The 24,792-nt window shown below is 42.9% G+C and overlaps 1 protein-coding gene across 7 annotated transcripts in view; it reads left to right on the top strand.

The window, feature by feature from the left end:
- ccser1 (coiled-coil serine-rich protein 1) overlaps positions 1–24,792 on the top strand; it is a 120,691-nt gene that overhangs the window by 54,962 nt on the left and 40,937 nt on the right. For 3 of the 7 annotated variants that reach the window (XM_030417432.1, XM_030417434.1, XM_030417433.1), the window contains exons 9-11: positions 2,882–2,959; positions 7,726–7,806; positions 18,492–18,540. In XM_030417432.1, the coding sequence (XP_030273292.1) occupies positions 2,882–2,959; positions 7,726–7,806; positions 18,492–18,540 (208 nt within the window). Of the gene's footprint in view, positions 1–2,881; positions 2,960–7,725; positions 7,807–8,489; positions 8,526–18,491; positions 18,541–24,792 lie in introns of those variants that run through there. The other 4 variants (XM_030417431.1, XM_030417437.1, XM_030417436.1 and 1 more) reach the window with 2 other exon arrangements.

Raw genomic sequence — 24,792 nt, 5'->3', positions numbered from 1 at the left:
AAATAAGGGAATTCAAACTGCTTGCAAAAAAAGTTGTTGAAAAACATTGAATTCTTGGGTCAGTTTATGTGTTTTCTGCTACTTTTCTTCGTCGGCACTGAAAAAGCGATAAAATCAAACAATTGTGGGCCACATCGTATCATTTTTCACCATACTTTTATACTTTGGCTGGTGTGATCATGGAACCCTGAATGAACCCTACATAAATTCTCTTTGTTCATTACATTTAAAATTTGGAAAAACTTGATATTAAGAATATAAACATTTCACCGCGGCTTTAAAGAAGAGGTAGAAACATTTTTACATTCTGACATGGCTGGACACCATATTGTATTAACTTTTTTTTACCTTAAACAATGGGGACTTTGCTGATATTGAACCAGCTTTGTATCACTGCAGTACTGTAAGTATATGCACCTGAACATCCTGAACTGCAACGGGTACCATATTGTTTCTATACCGGAACAACTCAGGTCAAACTGCATTGCTGATCAAATTCAAACTATGATCCTGGTCATTGTCCATTTCTTGCCTAATATATTTACAAAATGATATAATATTTTACTTTATTTTTGTGTAGTGTTTAGCCCCAATATGATATTGTTTGTTACCAGTTGGACACCTTAGTGTGTCCTTTTTCAAAACAGACAACATGTCAAAACCAAGCATGTCCCAACTTGCGATACATCACCCATCAGCAGATGTGTTTTTTTTGGTCTCGTGTGGCGCATTTGCCATCTTTCCAAAGCTGAAATGATTCTTCAACCATCAAGTCATATTCGCGATGAACATTTGTGAAACTTAACCTTGATGACAGAAGAAAGCACTGCTTGCTGATTTACTGTTAACACATTATCTCCATGTTTAAAGATGCTGCCCTTTTACTTTTCCATTCAGTCAAGTCTCACAAAGCACGAAGTCTTTGAGTACCCTTAACTGTGAACTTCATCAACCTCCCTCCCCATCCAGCAAGTGCCTCTGTCATGCAGCCGAAACTCCCTATTTTTACTTGTCTTTAATTAGTTATTTGGTACCTCTAGCTATTTACCGACTCCAAAACAACCGTGATGTAACACATTTGTGTACAAGTTATATTTGTACTTTTCTTAATATTGATGTCAGGCTTGCTGTCTGTGTTTGAGTCAGAGAGGTCACTTAGAGGACGGTGTTTTGGCTGTATGGTTCCCTGTGGTCTCTCTCTGACTCCATGTCTGTCCTTTAGCTAGATGGCTCCCCACAGTCTCAGACCATCACGCTCTGCCTCGGGCCCTCTCTGTCCTCTCCTTCTCTCTATCACTGTCCCCCTTTCGTCATACCACCAACCCCATCCCCCTCATTTTCCTCCTGTTATCTTGCCCCTCTTTTTCTCTCCTGCCTTTTATGTCCTTGAGAGGTAATGACCGTCTGTCTGTTTGCCATTTCGTTCCCTCCATCTTATCGCTCGCTCTCACTCTCTCTCGCTTTCTTATTCCTTTCCCCCGCCATTTCTTTCTTTTTCTACTCTCCCTCTAATCGCGTCGCTCTCCGTCCACATTTAATCTACCTGTCCGTTTTTAGAATTAAGTTAATTATTGTAATGAAAACTGCCGTGTCTGGATGCTCAGCTAGATTTTCGGATTTTTCGACCTCCACGTGAACCGGCGTGTAGCCTGAGATTCTCCGGCAGCCTCCCTAAAAGTGACTTTAGAAAATGTGAAAATCGAGTTGGCAAACTAACATTTTTGCTGCACATTCAAGCACATTTGCATAAAATCAGTTTCAAATGTTGTTGGCACGCACCATCCGTTTATATCTGTCTGAAATGCCCTATTTTGAGATTTGTAGCAGACTTGGGGGAAAATGAAAACAAAAACAGTGCAAACTATGTTTTATAAGGGAGTGATCTCACCATTACCTTGTAAGAGTCGTCTTACCAGCAACCTGTTGTATATTTAATACATATTTATCTCTTTTCAGCCATGCCTGAGGTATGAATCCAAACAATATGGTCTTAATCTCTAGGGGACATCTGAAACATCTTGTAAGGCATCATGTACCCCGCTCCAAAAGTCTTTAATGAAGACATGGCAGTGATTTGCATTTAGTTGTCGGGCAGTTTCTCAAGCACACCTCCTTCAATCTGTGAGCTGGTACACTTTGATAGATGGGCCCATATTACCTTCCATTCCTCTTTATATGATTATTGCTACTTCCTTGTCATTTCAGGAACTTTTAACACAAGTCATGTCCAATTGTGCGGTGGATAGATGAGATGAACAACTCAAATAACAATCTCAGCAAAATTATAGCCATAAACATAAGTATTTTACAAACATCACAAACGCACTTTATTTTAAGATATCTCTCCCTACGTAGATATTTTTTGCTGTGAAAACTTTTGTTTTGATGGCTGCCATTACAATAAAGTTATTTTTATTAGTATTATTATTCTCCTCACTCGTCTGTCTCCTGTCTCTGGTGCTCCTCTCCATCTTCCCCACAGTAATGTCGCCCGACAACACAAGGTCATGTTAAAGTGCTGTGCGCTCTGGGGCTCCGCCACAGGACGCTCCAAGTTTATCACAGAGACGTAGAGCGAGGAGGCGATCACGGTCCTGCATGAACCCTTGTGACAACTTTATTACACTGGCACACATACACACTCACCAGACCAACAATAAGGCTCATAAATGCACATAAAACACTTGCAAACACACATAAACGTTTATGGGTACAGCCAGAGAATGACACACACATGCACACAAACGCCATTGAATGTTGTCATCCTCTTAGGCTCTATGTATTGCTTTTGCGGGAATATGGTCCCCCCTTTGGATAAATCACTGCTGTCTGCAGTGTCCGGGGCAAAGTGTAACATGGTGTCTTGTTGCTTGCTGTGCAGGATCCCGGCAGAGAGGAGGCCTTGCTGCAACAACTGAGAGAGAAAGATGAAGTTATTCTCAGACTCCAGAGTGAACTGGTAAGATCCACTAACCAACAAATATGCAGCACATAACAACATCATCATGTTTACCATTTTTGCAGAGTCATTTTGATTCCTCTTAAACCACCAGGGACGGTGTTTTGACATTCAAAATGACTTTAATTCATTAGACGGATATCACTGTGTTGAGAGAACAAATTGGCTAGACAGATTAGAATGATTATGGCTGGTTGGGATAAGAAAATAAGACTGGAGAGCCCTGTTTTGACCTCTTGACATGAAAAATGGGTTTGGTTCGGTAACACCAGCCAGACGATTGAAGACTCTAATGAAGATCATTAAGTGGTTTGAATACAGAATATGCAGTGATGAAGTACGAGCTCATCGAGTAAAATAAAAATGTTTCTCTAACTGCTTCAAAGTCTTTTTTTAACAAAAAAGAGGAGCACTTCATACTCCCCAACATTGAGAAATGGGAATTTTTCTCATCTAATTTTATCTCTGTCACAGTTTCTTTCCTTTTTTCTTTTTTTTTTTTTGGTCTCTGTTTTTCTAAACTTTGAAATTAATAATTAAAACAGCTTGAATGTTTTTAAATTATTTGTTTTATGGTTATAAATTAAAGACTAATAGCCTTTGAAGCAGAGTTTTTTTTTTCATTCCCTTTTAAGCATCAAACAATCCCTCCATAATGGAAAGGTTAAAAAAATTCAAAGAAAAGGAAAGTTTTACTTTTGTTAATGAATTAGTAAAAGCGTTTCCCCCCCCCCCTTACGATGTTCTGCTGTGTGAGCCTACATGCAGCAGAGGGCGGACTGACAGGAAAGACTGACCACAGGAAGAGAGAGTAAATGAATGCGAGAATGGCTTTATAGTTGGCTCCAAGTCACACCGTCGATATCGCATGGCATGGCACCAGAAAGCCCATCTTTTCCGTCTTTGTTAATGTAAACTGCTTGTTCCCGCCAGCTTAATGTAATAGCAGAATTATTGGGGCCCCGTTGCAGCCAAGAGAGAAGTATAATGTTTTCACAAATTTGTCCCCGTAGACAAGGATGGGAAGCACTGAGTCATCTCCGTGTTTGGTTGTTTGGAATGACCAAATTATACTCACAAAATATAGGGATTTATATGCAAAATGAAACGTGTTGTTTTTTCTTTCTTCCCTTTTGGAAGTTGGATTGAAGCTCATCCTGCAGAAATGCTCCATACGGCAACATTTGTCATCATTTGTCATCTACAAGTCTGTAATTTGTCACCTGCTCTATCAAAGCGATGTAATGCAGACATTATGCCAGGCGTTAGCGGGATAATGTGCCAGTGTTATGCCGCTGTTGTGCGAGATGCCAGTCCAACCCACTGACTTGAGTCTCATTTGGCATCTGTTTGTTTGATCACTTTCTGGCACACGCATCTCATTTTTTCTCGCTCTTCGTCTTTCGTCTCTTCCCTCCTCTGACTGCGATAACTCTCTCTCCTTCCCTGTGAGCGGCACCTATCCTCCTCCCTCCTCCTGTCATTTTCAGTGGCATGCTTGTGTCACCTCTGAATGCAGGTGTGTCTGGAGTTACTCTTTTCTCTTGTGGTGCCCGCTCTGGAATGGAGCTGCATTTTGCCTGTTTACACTGTTTAACACTTCATCTAACAGTAATTTCTCTCTCCTCTCAGGTCTACAGGCAACATAACATACTGCGCCCTCGCGCGCTGAAACACCTTTTTAATCGCTGTGAATTATTTCTTGTAGTTAGCGCCGCCGTTAATAAATACACGCGGCAGCTGGTAATAATCTCTAATGAGTTTAACATTTAATTATCATTATTTTCACGAGGAAATGGAATTCATTAAATGAAACACTTTAGAAATGAACCACTCTAAATTTTTAAGTCATTGAAGAAATGTGATCGTTTACAATAAAAAGATTATAGTGTTTCACCTGGGCACTCTTCAGTGGATGGTGTTGGATGTTATAATTTTATCTGTGATAAAAAAAAGTAGGATTACCAATATGATATATTAGCATTAACAGGAAGGTTATTAACTATAATACATTTCACCTAAATATGTCAGAAACTGTGATCTCTCTCTTAATTGCTCTGTTATGGGAAACAGGAGAGTAAATACAGGCATATGAATGAGATCAGTACAAATAGAAATCTGCACTCAGTGGCCGCTTTAGTAGGCGCATCTGTAAAGTCGAATACATATATCTATATATACTATGGACTATGATCTATTGTAGGTGCACCTGTTGAGGAACGTCATCCAATAGGTTTGCTGTGAGTTTAAGAAGTCTGCCGGCACACCGGCGAGCTTGACAAACAAAAAGCGGGTCTGTGTCCGTGAGCTGGCCCCCGAGCTTTATACAGTAAAGCAGTGATCAGACTGCATGTACTAAACAAAGGAGGGCAGTGATCAGTCGGAATTCAATTACAGAGGGATAGAAGCATCTGCTTGTTCAGTGGTAATTTTGTGTAATTTCTTGGATGGAAGGGACGGTTTGGATGCATCTGCAAACTTCAGTGCCAATGTTCAACACAAGACAAACATGACAATAATGTTTACCGCGCAAACAGAAATCACAGCAGATGTTACTGGATACAGGTTCGATACATTTTCACCTAACATTTGAATTTGAAGTAGCCGACTTCATGGATCAGGTGGGCCAAGTTCTGCTGTGTGTATTTCCTTCTGTCAAGAATGCATTAGTCTGTCTCTCAGTACTATCGAAACTCCGCAGTGTACCTGAGGCTCTCAGCCCCGACGCTGTTCATTCCTGCTGAGAGGTCGCACATGTGTAGTGTCACTTTAACAAAAATGAGAAGTCTTCATAAAACAGCGGGGCACTGTGTTTTTTAAGTAGACATGAGTGAATTGTTCAGGATGACTTCCATGTGCAGATTTGGTGCTGTAGTGAGTATTTCTAGCTGCAGGATGTAGAATTTAATCCAAATCAGCTACAGTGCTTATGTTCATGGTAATGGGGGGAACGTGTCAGCCAGCGCAACAGTGTGGCTCATTAATGTGTTTTTAATGGTCTTTGGACAACAATAGAAGTCTATGACTCAGATGAAATGAAGCTGAACTGTATCAGGCAACACAAATGTAACTTTTTAAGCAGCAAAATCAAATCAGTGTTGATTTTGGTCTTTTCATCGGATGAAGTCTGGATGAAGTTTTATATTTTTTCCCAGTTACACTCTCTCTCTTTGATTCTTATCTTTTATTTTCCCTCGTTACCTCATTCTCTTTCTACCCGTGTGGTGAAATGCTAATGCGACCATTTTTCTTCCCACGCCATACGTGGATTTAACAATCAGTCGTCAGGGCATTGTCTGTTCATCGCACTTCTCTCGCTGTGATTTACAGACATATACAGCTTGTGTGTTTTTATGAGCAGAAGTCTGCGCGTATCGCTTTGTGTGTATTGATAAATTGTCGACTACGAGCCTGCGTCCTTGCCGCGGCCGCAGCCTTACTTTATTTTTAACCGCACCACGTGCCCTTGGAACAAAGGTCATTCTGCCACTGCTTCAAATTTACAATGTTGTGCAGTTGAGGGGCCGTGTTGTGCTTCTGAACACTTGTGAGGGATAAGATGTGTCTATGTGGGAGAGTCTAAAAGGGACGCCATGCCCGCAGCGGCTAAGTTAAAGTGCAGGGAAGGGCAGCTCATAGCCAGAGCTCCCCTCGCTCTGCCTCCGTCTGTAAATCTGCCAGTGAGAACCTATTAATTATCTCCTAGAAGGACCTGCTAGCTGGCTGGCCATCACTAGCTGTCACTTTTTATGAGTTTTCTCCTCTCTCTCACTGCCGGTGCATTTTGTTGAAGGACCGGGCTCCAACTGCAACATTTAGCTGCGGAAAAGCCTCCCTTGCATTTCATGTAGGCACGGGCATGACTAATGAAAACAGATTTTTAACTCAGTCTGTCAGCTCGCTCCTGCTGGTTGCGAGCAGGACAGTTTATAATCGGGTTCAGAGCTATGTCAGCAATTAACTTTCTCTCAATCTCCCTACCGTTAACCCATCCCTACACCGTGTCTTAATTTGGTTGATTAACTTTAATCAAGGTTAATGAATTTTCTCAATATTTCATAGCCACCGCAACTTTTAAACCCGGTCTGTTCCCCTACCCATGAGCAGTGTGGGGCGAGCATGTCAGAATGATTAGTGGCGTCGTCATAAAACGCTCCCGGTGGAAATGGTGCCGGGTTCTCCTCGTTCGGAGGAAATGCAACCTGCCTTTTCGAAATAATCACATAGCGGTAACACGGGAGTCGGCAGGTTCCCGGTCAAGGTAAAAGTGCTGTGTTTTGAAGGACGGGGCCAACGCTTTTCTCTCTACACCTCCGACTGTAAATCTGCCAGAGGAAACCTATTAATTATCTCCTAGAAGGACCTTTCTCGCAGGCCGGCCAGCACTGGCTGTCACTTTTTATGAATTCTTCTCTGCCGGTGCACTTTGAGGAGGGTCCCTGTTCTAAAACCTGGCTGTAGAAAAAGTTCTCCTGCAATCCAGCCCAGTTTTATGACCTCTCGGATTTCCAGGAGACGCAGCCGAGTGGGAGAGAGGGATTTGGTTTTGTTGAGGTTGTTTTTTTTTTCTTCTTCCCCTTCTTTCTTTTGATAGCTAGCAGAGAACGTTAGCCAACTACACTGAGTGTTTTGAGCGGAGGCAAGGCACACGTCTGCTGGGAGAGCATTTAGCTGTTCTGATTTATTCCTATTTGATGTTCTTTCTTTATGATTTTTTTTTTTTTGGACTCGGTTGATGGGTGTGTGTGTGTTTGTTCCGTATGCAGGAGAGTGCCAAAGCTGCCCTGAAGATGAAAGACTGCCAAATGACTGACCGCACAACACAGACAGAACACATGGGGCCAGAGGTGAGATACACAGACCACACGCTCTGTCTCTCTCTCTCTGTCTGTCTCTCTCGCTCTTTCTGTCAGACACAAACAACTCATTGTGCGTTTCTAGCACTGAAAATGTGCGTTGCGTAAGAATGCCTGCATCTCTCGGATTACATATCACTAAAAGAAGCTCATTTCTATCAAAAGTCTTGATTACAAGCCCCTTCTTCTCTATCCTTTTACTGTGTTGTCTTATCTGTGGCAATGCATTTTATGCCGAGCCAAAGCCACCATCCCTCCAAACCCTCTTTCTTTTCTTCCCCACCTATTTAAGAGCATCTTTTCATGTTGAGCTAAAGCTTTAATCCATCTTCCTCTTTCTAAAGATGCTGTACTGCAGTGACATTCGTATTATAGTCCACTACCTGCTCCTCCCCCAATTCCCACAATGCGGAGGGAGAGGGTGCTGTGCTGCATCCTACCTGCCTTCCTTCCTTCCTTCCTTCCTTCCTGCCTGCCTGCCTAACGCCCTCAGTTGACATGGCCTCTTTGGCTTCACTAGGGGCTGACAGTATGGGAACGCAGCGGACTTAATGGATGGCTGTCTAAAAATGGCTTCCTGTAAGGGAAACAGGAGCAGAGTTTGGGGTCTGTTTCTTTCTTTTTTTCCGTCTTCCTTTCTTTTAAAACACTTTTTCATCTCCTCTTCTCCTCAGAAAGTTCTTTTATACCTCTAATCCCGCTGCGTGTAAAGTTGGCAAGAAACACTGCTAAAGGGAAAAAGGCTCTTTTATTGGGCGAGCAAGTGGATGAACAATACCCACACCCAGCACTCACATACCGACTTACACACTCAACAGACAGTGATTGGCTTCACCCATCCAATGTCAAGTGCAAAGTGAATGCATTATTTGCACAGAACAGAAATAAAACTTTCCTTCTGGTGATTGTCAAGATTTTTTTTATACAGCCATGAACTTAACTTTACTTTAAAGTAGAGCTGCATGATATGATAAAACTATATGATGATTATTTAGACGGATATTGTGATTGGGATATGTTTTACAAATGGTTGTAATGGTAATTTTTGCAAAAAAAAAATCATTTTCAGCTAACAAACGCTGATGATGATGTGACATTCACTGGGGCCTGCTTTCTTACATCTGGTGAAACAAGATTTGTTGGCCAGGGCGTCTCTGCAGCGCTGCAGTGCTTCATTATAATGACGCTTTTTGTCACATTTTTTATCAAAAAATTACAGCTTATGCGATTTGGAAATTGCACTTGGCCGCACTGTGATCTCGATTAATTGTGCGGCCCTGCTTTTATATTATTTTACTTCCGAGATTCAGACAATGGATGCTTAATAAGAGGATTCTGATTTCATGTTTTGTACATTCAATGCCTACATGGGCCGCAGTATTTCTCTAGCTGCACTGGTTCTGTAAAATTACAGTCCAGAGTCATCAGTTGTAAATTGTTTTTGTGTTGTAATGTTAATGACAGTTTTGCAGTACAGTAGAGAATCCTAAGGAGGGCCAAATCCTGTATACAACTATAAAATAAACTAACACAGTTAAATGAACAGTTATGATTGGGCTCTATTGCATTATGTTGTCCATTGCGGCCAGTGTGCAGATCTATTGCCAGTAAAAGTGTGAAGCTTTAGCTGTTTTATTTGCCACACCACCTCGGAAAACAAGGAGCTGAACGATGGTCCTGTGTCTCTGAACCTCTGAAGGGGGTTTTATTGTCTTCTGATTTTTCATGACGCTAAGTGAAGTAGCTTTGCCTCCAAAACCTGTCGTGATTTTTTATTCCGTAATCTAAAGCCTGTGTAGAATATCGAACTACAGCAGACCAGTTTGATGTGTGGGACTTTGTTTGGTCTACTTGGCGGCGTCCAGGTGGCGGCGGAACAAGATCTGATTACGGTGTTCACGGCGGATCTGCTGTGTGTATCTTTGCTTTAACAATGTGGGCCACTCAAATTAGAGACTACAGATGGAGCACATACTGTACCTGCTGTCCTCAGATGGCAATAAAGAGAATCAATCAAGTAAATGGATAGGACTTTACAGTATAGATGCAAGCTGTTCTGGGTAAAAGTTGCTGGTAAGAAGCGGAATTTATGTTATCTATATTTCATCTTTCGTGTACCTTGCAGGATTTAGTAGAGAACAGAAATGAACAACAACGTTCTGTCTATATTTACATATTGTGTATTATAGAGGTTATGTGGGCTGTCGTTTGAAGAATTTGCACACAATAAAAATAGATGATGAAAATGGACATATTGTAATTAAAGTTTCTGTTAAACGTCTGTGTCTTCCAACCAAAATCTTAAAAATAGCACAGATCTATGGGCACTTTTTGCACAGCACGATCTTGACCAGGCTCACGCAGACGGACTGCAGACGGCCAAAAAAAAGCTGTGAATTATGATATTAAAAATTTCAATGCAGTGCTGGATTGCTCGTGACAACCCCCTCTACTTTGACGACTGTGGTACGTGTGCCCAGAATCCTATCATTTTACCATAACCGTTATCAGTCTTTGTTTTTTCTTGTACTACATTTAAAGTGTCCCTCTTCCTAATAATTTATCACACAGGCTCACACATTAACACGCACTCACAGCCTTAGATACTATGTCTGCACTGTGCCCACGTTGCAGTCACTGACTAATGCGTTTTTTGTAATGAAGCCTGAAATGGCCTCACATAATTGTATGTCGGCCCCGCACACTGAAGCAAGCAACGGTGTGCGGTTTGAGTGTGCAGTATGTGCTAGTGTGCGAAATCTGTATGCGCGCCCATGTGTGTTTGTGTGTTCGACTGTGTGTGTGTTTGTCTTGTGAAGTGGCCATTAGTCCTTGGCCTCAGACAGCAAAGTCAATAAAACGGCTGTTGAAAGTGTCAGAGTAACCTCAGTCAAGTAGGTTGCATTTATGCCTAAGACATTATATTTCACCCGACACCGCGGTTGTTTGCGTGTTGTCACGTCTCACATGGTATAATTCACACATTAGTATTGTGATGCCACCAACAGAGCATGATTTGTTTGCTTAGTCGCTTGTTTGTCCAGACACACAAAAAACACAGCAGCAGAAAACAGACCATGTACAGAGAAGTCTGCACATGGATTTTTGAATTTTTCTTTTCACGTTCTGATTGATCAATTAATTCAATTAAAACCAACATCACTTTGATTTGCGTCATCGGGAGTGAGAGGGATGCTCTGTCTGTGCTCCGACAGCACAGAATATATGAGGAGAGTTTTAATCTTTGAAGATTCGCTCAATTATATCACCTCTCGGAGTGCTCTGATTAATTGGCGGATAATCATTTGAATTCAAGTGTCTCACTCGCTCCGCAGGTGGAAAACAGCACGACATTAGCATATCTGTCTTACAGCATTTGTGCATTAATAAAAGAGGGAGCTAATACTGAAATATGCTCATCACTGTCTGTGTTGGAGGTATATTAAAGAAATCGCAGTGCTTCCAAACTCCCTTTACTGCGTAGCGTCTGGCCAGTGCCACAATAACTTTATCTTCTTAATACACCATGTCCAACTTTAGGAAGTCTGGCCAGTGCTCCACAGCATGGTATTGCTATCATTATAAAACCAGTACCTAGCCATAGAGGCCTCCATATGCTCAGGCCCCTTGAGTAGATGGGCTCTTAATTAGAGGAGCAGCTGGCTGCCCGCTAGCAAGCTAGGCTAGCAGCACAGGTGACTTAACTCAGCAGTAGCTACAGCATGTGCGGCCTGATTTTAGCCTCCCCCCTCCCCTCCCGTGTGTGCATGACTGTGTGCATGAGAGCGAGTGTGTGTTGGCGAGTCTGTGGGAGACGCCACAGCGTAGAGCAGGCCTATATAGGTTAGCTACCCCAGTGCATCGAGGACAGCCGGCTAGCAACAGAAAGTGTGTCTACAAGTGGGGCAGCTATTTCTACTGCTTCCACCACTTCACGAGGTCGACCATCTCACTCACGCTCTCTCCCTCTACCTCACCCTCCCTCTTTTCTGGAACGTCCTCCTGCTTTTCCTCGCTCCGTTGTCTTCCACCTGCATTCGCTCACTGATCCCTGAAAGTGCAGCAGAAGTTAGCTTTCAGAAGTTCCTCCCCTCCTCAGCCAGGTTTCCAGGGCTTCAGGAGTCCGTCAGGGATTCTCCTGCCCTGGTTTCCCCGCCGTCGGACACTCTGTCCTAGGGACAGTTCCTGGCCCCCACAGAAACACAACTTTGAGCCAAACTTTCCTCAAAGTTCCTCTTTTATTTTAATGGGGCTACCTTGTGACCTGCTGAGTTCTAAGAAGGTCCAGGAAAAGGAAAAGTGGTTTGGATTGCTGGAGATCATGCCTCACTCCTCGCTCTCAGCTCACATCACACTCTCAAACGGTTGTTTGCATCGATTTGAGTTTAAATGAAACCTCAGATGCTCTTGTTAGTTTGACAGCTGCAGTTAATAAATGGAAATTGACTGTTCTCAAAGGTAATAATGGACTGTTTAGCATTTTTTCTTGAATTCTGCATAGTTAAACCAATTTAATATGCAATAAAATAACAAAACCTTGGGGCTGCTCAATCGGCCAGATGTCAGTCCTGTTCTCGTGACCTTTTTCCGCTGTAAATGTGTTGAAACCTGATTTTATGAAGGCAGATTGCAGCAGGAAATTAGTGAGGATGTGAGGGGGAGAAATTGGGACCTCTGCAATGACCAAATGCACAATCGAGCTTTGTGAATTTGACCTACAACTGTATTTGATTAAGAGTTGAGTCCTCAAATGTAAATAAAGCATCGATCAGCAGATGCAATATTTGTTTTTCTTTTCATAGTGATTTTGACCCTGCGTAGGCCGCGCACTAAAACTGTCTTTCAATATGTGCAGAAGAGGGTCACTACGTATAATATCTTGGGACATCGTAAAAAGTGCAGCTAAGTACGACCCAGATATCCTCCTGAAGCTGACGAGTTAGTGAGAGAGCCAAACACAAATTGAAAAGTGTGAACTGACCCCCATTTTTCAATTCCACACTTAAAGATTTCTCCCCACTCTCTGTCAGTGCGCCAGCGTAGATATGGCAGGTGGGGTGAAAGACTGACGAGGAAAGAGGAAGTCAGGGAGGGAAAGAAAAAAAAGAGAGGGGGGTTCGACGGAAAGAGGCGAGAAGCTATTTTATGTCCCGCAGAGACTCTTAAGAGCTGGAGGTATGGTGGCTGTTTGAAAGTTTTTTAGAGGGGATTGAATCGATTGAGATTGCTTTCTTTCAGCGAGCTAATTTCATGGGCATTCTTAAAAGGAACATTTTATGGTGGGAATCAAAAGCTCTTGATGGTTAGCTCACTCTTGTTCCCTTTCTCGCTCTGTCTTTCTCACTCTCGTCTCCGTCGTTTTCTATTCTCCATAGATTTAGGCAACTTTCCTTTTTTTTTTTTTTTTTGCCTCCCTTTTTTTCTCCCTTTTTCTCTCCTGGCTTCATCCTAAAAAGAATGAGAGGCAGCTAAGCGATAGTTGAGGATCGTTTATTGTCTGTTAGTGGGCTATTACATTCGAATGGTGAAACGTAAGTGGATCAGGCAGATTCTTCTGTCTTTGTCTCTCATTCCATGTCTCCTCTCTCCATCTCAAATGGAGCGAGGTACGGAGTGACTCAGTTTATGTGCAGAGGAATAACCTCCTTGGGCTAGATAGGTCATAATATGTGAAGAATGGCAATCAGAAAGGGCAGGCGAATGTGTCTTTGCTTATTTGTGTGCGTTTACGAAGGAGTTTAGGCCTCGTCACATCTGACAGCTGTCCATATTCCTCAAGAAATCATGATAAAACTTTAAATATGTATTAATATAAAAGTCAATACATGATGTCGTGTAGATATTTTTGCAGATGTGGTACTACTTTGTTGACGGATGGAAGACAAATAGAGCTATGTGAGAAACATAATTAGTACTTTTCTTTGAATCACAATTAATGTAGCTGTTATTTTAAAGTAGAAACAGATGTCTTTCCAATGCAAAAACTTAATTAAAATAATTGGTACACAAGGTATGACCAACTAAGCTTCAGTTACTGTGATTTCGGAGCAGTCCAGTTGGCAGAATATAATGTTGGCTTTGTGTATTTTTGCGAACAAAAGATGCGAAAATGTGTAATTTGCATAAATGTCATATCAACAAATTCTACAAGACTTGTCATATCAGTTCAGGTAACATGCGTATATGAGCTGACTTTCATGTCTCCTGAAGGTGGTGTTTCAAAATGTGTAAGTGCCAAACCACTGGACATGTTTGTGCCAACGAAATCAGGTATTTTTTAACAAAATGTCAGATCAATTTGCAACCCAAAGGTTAGCATTTTTAACATGACATCGGGACAATTTCCAGCCTGGGTTTAGTCAAAACATGATCTTTTCCTAACCCTAACCAAGTGGTTTTTGTGCTCAGCCCATAAGCGCAGCATCGACATAACATAACTTATGATGATTGACCATATACACTTAAAGTTGCCATATAAGGAAACTATTATGTTTCCATCATCTGTATTTTGCAGGAAAAATACATTGTCAACATTTACTCTGGCGATTGGGTTGTTAAGAGAATGCTCACGGCTGTGGCAGACAAATCATTAGATACAATTAGAGATGTCTGAAAGCTAAAAACAACTGACAGCTTAAGCCAAGACAGGGCAGCAAACATAGGAGCTGGATAATCAGATATGTCGCTATATGTGTCACCCCGCGAAAAGAATGAGGGTGAGATGGGAATCTCTGAGCAAAGGACATGTTTACTCTGCTGACACTGCATTCCTGTAGAGGACAATCCTTTAAAGACGTCTCGGAAAAAAAAAACAACAACTTTATCGAGAAAACAAGCACATAGAGGCTATCTCATGGTTTAAAACAGAGTGTTAACATTTGTTAAAAGACAGACGCTCATTTTTTATTGGATGAAGCTATCTTTGAGTTATTTTTTCTTGCACTCCGTGGGCAGGTCATGTCCTCACACGGCCTGGAGACGTCCTCATCCTCTCTTAATCCTCGTGGTCTTTTATCTTGAAATTAAGGTGCATCACAGCCCCTACCTGTAAAGTCTTTATTTGTTAATCACCACGAGCAATGCATCCGAAACTTTCAGCAAAGGTGTGTCAAACATGACTGAAGTTGTAGCTGTGGTAGCTGGACTTTTCTTCCGGATTTAAGGTGGATCGACTCTATTATGCAAATAAAAGAGTAGATAATCTGAGTTTAGCCCTGATACACCTCCATCAGTGCTCCCCAGCCGCTGAGGAAACAGTAATATCACTTGCTAACAACCTTTCAGCTGCGTGAGAAATGATGGTCCCAACACTTGTACAAACGAAAGGAGAACAATCATTGATTCTTTTTTACTCCTTGCCTTTGTGCTGGGGATGTTTTTGTCCGGTGTTATTGATCCGCAGGGTCAGTGGAAAGAGAAGACTTTGGTCTAGTTTGCCTCTACTCGTGTCCGCGTATTATTTACTGTGTACTGTAGAGACACAGATCATGTTCAGCCGACCCCCCTGTTGAGCAAGCACTCCTAATGAGCGGCTGTGGTTGGTCTCTACGTATTGGGCTCGGGCTGGGAAACCCTTAATCAACATGCATGATGACATAGATCGTATGAGCCTGCGTCATCAGTGCTCTCCGCGTCCGTGCCCAATTTAAGCAGACGGATGGAAGGTCCAGTGCTGATTGTGACTATGTAGGTCTCCCACTCCTATTCCTGTAAACTAGATCATTTTGTACAGCCGTACTGAGTAATAGAGCTGCTAAGGATAGAAAGATAGAAAGAGGAGGAGATAGGGGCTGAGCACGAGAGAGGCAGTTTTTTGCCCTACTTTGAGTTTTTATACATTCTTCTTTTTATGTCTGTCAGTTTTCTTGTTCTTCCGTCTTTCTTCCTTCTCTTCTTTAAATTTTACGATTTCCTTAATCCCTCTTTTCTTCCTCTTTTGTGCCCCATTGTAAAAAAAAAATGGCCTTAATTTTACTTTTTTTTTTTTTATCTCCCTGCACATATTCATCCATTTTCTTCGCTCTGATCTCTCTTCATCGTCATACTTCTCCTCCTTTCTCTGTCCCTGCCTCTTACCACCTTCCCCCCCTCTGAACTCTACCCTTCCCCTCCTTTTCTTGTCATCCTTCTCGCCTTCAGACTCCACGTCCTTCGTCTCAATCATTTACTTTTTCTTCCTTTTCTCATTCTTCTCCGATTTCCTTCAGTCATCTGTCCCTTTCATGTTCCTCGCCCATTCCTTTATATCGTTTCACTCTGCCGTCCTACGCTCTCCTCTTTACGGTCGGCCTTTCACCTGTATACCTCTCCATTCACATTCCCTCCCTCCGTCCCTTTCATCTCCTTTATTACCAGTACTCCTCCACCCCGCCTTGCCCCTCCCTGTCACTGCTCATCCTCTGTTGCAGTTTCCTTTTAACTCTTGGTAACCATGTCCTCTCCTCTCCTCTCCTTTCCTCTCCTCTCCTCTCTGCACCTCTCTTTGTCCTCCTACTCCCTGTCCTCGCTTAAGGTCAAGAGCTAAGTCTAGGGGTGTAGCTTTTGGCCATATCTTTTACCCACTTCTTCGTGTGGTGACTGATATGTTCTGCCCGTTTTCATGTTAAATTCAGATTCGCGTGCTCACTTCACTTCATCACATTGTCGGAAATTAATGAACCCGAATGTTTTGAATTTGAGGGGGAGGCATTGTAGTGCAGTGACTCACTTATTCGTCCAGCGAGATAATTCCGTATAATCATTGGGAATTGCCCGCCTTGCTGGCCAAACAAGAGAGTTCAATCACGCTTATGATACTTATTGTCATTGGTTTATTATTTTATGTAAACAAGTCCCGTTGAGACCAGGGATTATTGTTAAAGAGGGCAGGTTTTTAAGGTTATGCGATTGAAATACAAGCACGGTGTGTCTGCGTGTGCGTGTATGTAGTTTATGTGTGTGTGGATACACGGACTGATAGATGGCTGGATAGGGTGAAATAATGTAAAGTCTGTGTTCAGGGGGGATGTAGGGTATTTAATTGAAGTTTTATGTGACCATCAACTTTTATAGTTCAAGACCTCTTTCCATCTGCCTGCGCCGATTAGAGCTGTGTGTGTCTCTCTCTCTGTGTGTGTGTGTGTGTGTGTGTGAAAATAAATTTGAGTTCAGGTCACAATGTGGTTAAGAAAGGTCGGCTTGATGCATTGACTTCCTGGTGTCTTGTTGTTTATGTGAGGTTGTTCGGCGACCATCAGAGACCTCCAGGAAGACAGTGCATCCATCCAAGAATCAGTGAGGGACAAAACCTTCAAAATTCTGTGTATTTGTCTGTTTATGGACCTGTAAAAAAGCCGCGTAGTGCCCCTTTAAAATCACGTCAAGATCAAATGAGCAAAAATAAATCAGCTATAACGACACGTACACACTGCTGGCTCCAATGAGGCCTGTTTAGCAGTCAGAAGTATTGTCGCCGCAAGGTTTCGCACCATGAATATTACCGCCACAAAGCATCCACACATTAAGGTTTGGAAGATTAATCATATAATGTGCATTTCCACTTGAAGCTAGGCCCCTGATAGACCTCCATATTGAGGCTAAAGGACACATAATACCGCTGGTCCATTAACATGCAGTCAGCAAAATGCAGAAACCATATTGCGCTCCTCAAAATAAATTACAGTAGCAGGATAACAAATTATCATTTAAATGCAAGTTTATAGACCAACCCTGTTTTCCTCTGGTCTCTTTAAAGAGGATGCAGTGTTTACTAATCATATTTCTTTATGCAGTTTGTTTCACAGTTTTAGAATTCAATGTAATTAGTAACAGGAATAGAGCGTTGCCAGCTGGGACAGCAATAATATGAATAACATAGCTGACTATGTAGCGAGAGACACTGTGGAAATACTGTTATTTGGGTATTATAAGTACATGTTTGCACAGTTGTCTGAGAACCTTGTCCTCGTCTCACGTCTTCGGAAGTGCACTGTTGCGGAATCGGTATAACATTTGTAGTCTTTTGGCAATCAAATCTCTGTGTGGGAACACGAGCAGCAACCCTGTGTGGGAACACAAAGAACAAACCACCAGTATTTATAAACCCTGCACTTTACAGAGGTGTCACCCACCGACTCTATTTATTCTTCCGTTCATCAAAACGGGTGTCACTGACGCAAAGCACCTTACATATTTTCAGTGTTACAGAGAAGGAGGCCGGTGAATCCTCGTTCGGTGTGTGTATCCAGTAAGCGTTGCCAGGGCTGTTGGTAGACACTAGCGGACATGCACTGCTGCTGTGAGTGAGTGAATGCATGCAAGAATGAATAAACTGAAACACGCGGGTGAGTGACATGACATTCGTCCTTGTAACAGTGACCATTCAGACGGCAAAATGAACAAGCATTCAACTTTGTAGGCTGCTTTGCATCACTTACACTTTGTGTATTTATTTGGTTTGCAGAGGCCCGTTTGCTGTTATTTACACGTAATGAGAAATGAGTCCGCCTCTGTTGAATGCAAATCAGGGGGGCAGGCGGAGCTGGAAGTTGATTTGTGATTGCTGTGAAGTATACCAAAGTAAAGTGTTTCTTCCTCCTCTGATCTAACAACAATCCCACTTTGTCTCCGTCCCCTCTTTTTCTATTTTTTTTTTATTTATTGGTTGCACTTTGTGTCAACATGTCTTCTGTTTCCAGGGCATCAAGGCGCAAGGGAGCGCCTCTCTCTCATCGAGGAGACAACTGAGTGAGTGTCTGTGTTCTGATATAACCTGACTGGACGTGACTGTGTCTTGTAGTGATCTACCTTAATGTGCCGTACTAGAGTCGAGAACAGGGGTCTTTGTACCGAGGCTTGATTAATCTACACGGTCCCGCAGGCTGATTAAACTCTCCGATCTGCTATTGTTTTACTTCACAAATCAGCTTATAGAGTGCTTGTTCCATTTTGCTTTGGAGAGTTTCAGTGCATTTGATTTTGCACACTTGAGTTCAGTAACCATGAAAGTCTAATTCAAGTGGAATTTATTAGAAAATCAGCTGTAAGTGTGTTGACAAGAGTGCGAAAGGTTATAAAAAAGAAAATATACAGTTAAATCGTATAAGAGATAGAATAGTGACAGAATCCACTGCTGGTTATGTGAAGTGAAATGATGGCGGGTGCGTTAAGAAGAGCCTGTTTATGTATCAATCAATCCCAGTATAGAGACCCTTGAGGAATGCCACCTGCACTGCCTCGTCCCGTAATGTAGACAAGAATGCTGCCTATTGTACCCAACTAGTTATCCTGCCCAAAGTGATGGTGACCGTAAAGGATCTTGGCACCAAGATCATCCCTTTTCTGGTTTTAGTCGATGTGACAGAAGAGTGAAGTCTGTTGGAAGTCAATGTTATATTTTCTGTGGTGTAAGTCAGAGGAGGAAAAAAGAAAAATCTGTTCAAGCTTCAGTCGGTGCTTCAGATAATTTTTCTTTTATTGCGATTCAGTGGTGCCGACCGTTTCTGTTAAAAGCCGGCGATCGTGACAAATGACATGGTTTCAGATTTTGAACAAAGTGAAGTGCACTCCGGTCTGCATATTCTCTAAGCTCATCATTCAAGGGCTTCAAGCGCCAAGTCAAGCAAAGATTCGGGCTCATGAAGGACAAAAATGTGTATTTTGCGCCAGTATGCTAGCTTTATTCATATATCTTGTGTTCGTTAGATGCTTTATGCACTGTCCAGTTCTATAAATGAAACTGACATGTGGCGTCTTAACAACTAGCAGTATGCAGTCATCAGAGTGCAGTCTAATGATTAAGAATCATTATAGAAGTCATCTGTGATCTTAATCCCATGTCAATCTGCCATGTCCATGATTTGTAAAGTAAAAACTCCACCGCAAATACCCGACCAACCATGTTCTGCCAAACACAGAGGTAATGTGATGATGCTAGTCCTGTGTGAATCATCATCTCTGTGATTTGGGGTCGTACATCTGCTTTTTGTTGTCAGACTCCTCAAAAAATATGAAACTTGATCGCTGCTCATGTTTAACAGCAGTCAGTACCTATACCGATAGATACAAAACCACCTATACTAATGCTTATTCAATTTCGTTCAACGGTTACCTTTATTTTTTTCCTTTTGCGGAAGTGTTTTCACTTATGGAGATTTGTCAACCGCCTGCAGACATAAAAAAAACAAAAAAACACTCATGAGCCATGACTTCTACAGTCACAGTGAACACGAGGGCTCGTAAGAAAAAAAAAAAACAACAACACCGCAGACTGTTGGAAAGGTTTGCATTTTAAATACTGCAGTGTGAAACGCTGCATAGAAAATGTTATGTTGCAGGGGAGTTCAGGAATCTCCCGAAGTGAAAACGCCCCTGGGGAGGAAAACTAAACAAAGTGTACTTTCTTCTTAAGTCTATTCCCTGCTTCCTGCCTACCTACCTGCACTGTACTGGATTGTACTGAAGTGGCGCTTGCATGCTTTAGGATTAAGAGCACTGACTTGTGAATGCAGTGTCCCAGCCTCCCTCTTCCTGTTCATTTGTGAACTTTAACCCCATCTGTCATTGCACTATGAACTGTAGCCCCACCCGTCACAGCACTGTAGACCCTTTTATTGACCTGTGTGACCCGTGACCCAAACCATACTGGCTTTGACCACCCTCCGCTCAATCAAACTCACATTACATAACACCGCACGCACGCACGCACGCACGCACGCACGCACGCACGCACGCACGCACGCACGCACGCACGCACACACACACACACCACACAGGCAATAATGCATGCACACTAAGACCGGACTCCACATACCCACACACAATAAGGCACATCTAATGTTAACCATAAATTACAAGGGACCTGTTTCTGCTATTTGAACAGATTTGTGTGTGTGTGTGTGTGTGTGTGTGTGCGAGAGTTTGTGTGTTTATATGGGGGATGTGTGCGCATGTGTGTTTGTGCGCATATGCACTGTCAAGGAAGTAACCCCTGTGTTTGAAGGTTAAGCGTAAAGGGACAATAAGAGCCATTAGAGCCTCATTTCTTTGCTCCATTTGCGCAAGGGCACCTAAGCAATTCCATGCTGGAGTCTCTTGTCTCCTTATGTGTGTGTGTGTATTTGTGTGTGTGTATGTGCGTGTTTGTTGTTAGGTTATTTTGACACAAATGTCCAGATTTGCTGCAAGAAATCCCTCATCCTTTTGTGTGTGTGTGTGTATGTGTGTGTGTTTGTGCTTCTTTTCGCTCATTAAACTCCTCAAGGACTGACAGTAATGCTGTGCTGTTGAATTATTAGTCACTTCTGGACCTGTTGCAGGGCAAACATAAATGAGCTAAGCCTTATTTGTTCAGCAAGGTGAAACCGAGTGTCAACCACCATGGCTCAGTGCTAAAGCCGGAAAAGCCTCATGATGCGGTTCTTATATTGTCCCAGTAGATACTTGTGCTAAGACCCAGACTGGATGTAATGTAAGTAAATGGAAAAGACCCCTGACTTCTCTTTAGAAATACAAAGTCAGTATTTTTTTCCCTAACAATGGATAAATGCACCTCTTTTTTATGTGTGTCTTGATGGCAATTTTGTAAATTACAGCTCCATCAAGGAGTCATCAGGGTTAAAGAGTTTGGGGCCACATTTGCCTCTCAGGCAGTGACAATCTCCCCGTTCACCAGAGCTAAGCTCCCCTCTGGCTTCACTAAATTTGAGAAATAACAATGTGGCTCTGAGAGAACCTAAACTGTATGCATCAGAAAGCTGCACAGCTGCACATAAATCTATCTTACAATCTTAAAACCCTGAGTAAACACCAGGGATGTGACAAATTAAAGATACAAATATGCTAAACATGCGCCTGGCAGTGAGGCGAAATTCTGATAGTATTCTCCAAATGGTACTTAACATTGAGCAAGGAAATCGGCACATGCTTGCAGAGCACCAAAAAGGCGGTGGGGGTCTCTGGGGTCACACTGCAGCATTGGCTTGCTGACAGATAGAGAGAGGTTACATTCACCGTGTTAATCTCCACTGTGATTCAAGTCAGGTCTGGCCCATTAAGATGTATTAAAACAAACAAACTGATTACGGCAGCAGTAGAACAGCAAGTCCTGTGTACTGCAAAGTAAAATGACTGTTTTTATCAGAGACGTCTGGTGGATTTGTAGAGAGCACAGGTGGATATCACTGCTTCAGTTTCCCGTTCAGTTCTGCCATCAAGGTTATTCCTACCACGTCACTTTTGTAACATTGTCTGTATGTGTTTTTGGTCCTTTGTCATATGATGGATGATGGCAAACAAACAATCAACAGGTCGGCCATTGTATTGAGTTTTGATAATTGCTAAAAAAAAAAAGCTCGGAAGAATTAACCTGGCTGCCTTCAAAAAATAATGACGCTTTTCCGCTGTGTAATATACACTTTCCGTGTGAAAGCACTCATACATAAACAGTTGTTAGAAAAAAAAAAAAAAATAGATGTGGAAGTAAATTCAACAAAACAAATACCCCTGGTGTGTAAACCCCTGAAGTCGTAAATTGTAACACTGGCGTCCGTTGACTTTCTGTGCCCCCCAAAGACCGAAGAAAGGAGGATCAAGGTCGACCAGAGTTTTGGAACTGTTAGAAATGTATTTTTAAATAAATTATATATTATTAAATCATGTAGCGACATTAACTCTTTGTAATTAAGCGCTGTGTAGACATAGAGATGGCTGTCACTTTCATACTCAGCGAACCATTCAGTGACCCCTCGTGTCCTATTGATAGGGGCTTTGTCATCCTGGATGAGATCACTGCCATCAGGATTGAAATGTTTTGTCGTAGGATAAAGGTGATCACTCAGAATCATTTGTATTGATTTGCAGTGACCCTTCCCTTTTAAGGGCAAGTGGAACTAAACCATGCCAGCAAAATGTGCCTCACCTATAATGAAGCACCCATAGCAGGATTTGATGTAGTCCTTATTCATTTAGGTAATTCCTTTAAATTGTCACCTGTGTGCATTTGTTAGTTGCCAAGCAATGTCATTGCTTGTGTTAGTGTGCGTGATTGTGCACTGGTGGGGCTGGTCCACTTGTGTCGACATAGGGAGAAGAGGTAGCAGGTGGAGGGAGCGAAAAAGTGCGATGTATGTGCGTCTGTGTGCATGGGTATGCAAGCCTGCCTGGTGGCAGTCACAGCGAGATGAAAGAATCCTTCACCCAGGTGGAGGTTGCATGCCGGAGGAAGTTTTGTGTGTGTGTGTGTTTTGTGTGGAGTTGTCCCTTCTGGGGTGATATGAGGGTGAGAACGACTTCCTGTTTGGCGGGTTTCAGTGTGTGTGTGTGTATGTGGCTACATCATGTCTTTGATCCTCTATTTCGGGTACCCATTGTGGTTCCCTTGTTGCCTGCTTTGGACGGGCAGATGAGAAAGTACAGGTGTGGGGGTGTGTGCATCCGTGGATGTGGCTTCCAGCTAGGGACAAATATCGTCAAGGTAATATTGGATACATCCAAGTGGCCCCTGCCATCTGCAGGTGGTGCTTTTCAGAGGAAGCGGAAGCCAAATGATTCCCAACAACCACACTGCAGTGCCATACAAGAACCTCAGAGGTGGGAGCTGTCTGTGTGTGGGTGTGTGTGTGGGTGTGTGTGTGTGTGTGTGTGTGTGTGTGTGTGTGTGAGTGTGCATGCGTGAGGCTAGCTCCAACGCTGGCTAGCTGCCAGGGCACTTATCTAACTCTGATCCACAGTGCTACTCGCTGTGACTCCTAATTATAGACAGAGGCACTCAAACAGAGGCATATACACACTGTCTCTACATGCTCTCCTGTGTACCATTCACACTAATGAGGCACTCTCCCCGAGGAAGTACCCACACTCCTCGCTCCTCTCCGCGTCTTGATAGAGGCCACCAAGACCACCTCCTCAGCCAGCCCACCTCCTTGTCTTCTACTCAAGGAGAGAACGGTAGACTTGTGTGTACTCACAGAAAAACACAATGATAAGGAGAGGGAAGGTTGGTCAGACGAACGCAGCGACGTACCGAAGAAGAAGAACTTGATGGTGAGCGAAGTGCGAGAGCTGGAGAATTGCGGGGAGAAATGGAGCAAAAAAACGAGGGGATGAAAGAAAGCTGCCGAGGGGGGAGCGGAGGAGATGAGAGAGAGAGACGGACTGCCAAGAAGTGAAGAAGCCAGCAGATAGAGATCACGATGAGGGAACGGACGGCAGGGGACTTGGAATGGCTTGTGAGAAGAGCGGACTAGGAGGAGAAGAGATGGAGGATATTTGTTCTGTTTACTTATTGAGATCCAGGATGCATGATCACAATCCTCCTGCGCTCCCACAGGCTTTCTCTGTCCCCCTCTATCTTCCTGTCTTCCTCCACGTCCTTGTTTCCTCCTTTGTCTCTCCCTGTGTTTTCTCTCCTCTCTCTTTGTCCTCCCCCCCACCACCTCCTCCCTCTGTCATATCGCAACATGGTGAGCATGGCACTCAGTCAGATGCCTAAATCCTTCAGGATTGGGCTCGGGTTTGCAGTAGCATGTTACACATTCTGAATTAGTTGCTGCTTTAAACACAAATCTGGATTTGTTTAGGTGGAGGCAACGTTTCTTTCCAAATGCTTACAGATAGTCCGGGCTTTAACAAGCTGTATACAGCTTCCCACTGCACCTTGTTTCAATAAGAGCTCCGCTTGTATCATGAGCTCGGTGAAGCTTGAGCATTAGGGGGGAAAGTCTATTTTCAACACACTCGATAAAGAAGCAAACTTCACTTATATGGCCTTTAAATCTTGATGTAGCAGTCGCAGGCAATCCGCGGTTAGTTGGCCCTTAAAGGAACCTTCTTTCCGTGCCCTCTAAATAACTTTATCAAGGTAACACCACTCCTCCGACCACCTCCTCCGTCTATACGTAGTGCTGACAGAAGAGAACAAAGCAAACACGAGAGAACAGGAGAGGACAGAAGGGACTGTGGTGGCCACTGCTGCGTGCCTCTCATCCCGGCTAACCCCAC

This window comes from Sparus aurata, chromosome 5 (assembly GCF_900880675.1).
Source record: "Sparus aurata chromosome 5, fSpaAur1.1, whole genome shotgun sequence".
Lineage (NCBI taxonomy): Eukaryota > Metazoa > Chordata > Actinopteri > Spariformes > Sparidae > Sparus > Sparus aurata.
Note: the sequence above shows the minus strand (reverse complement) of the source record. Positions and strands in the feature narration are given on the sequence as shown.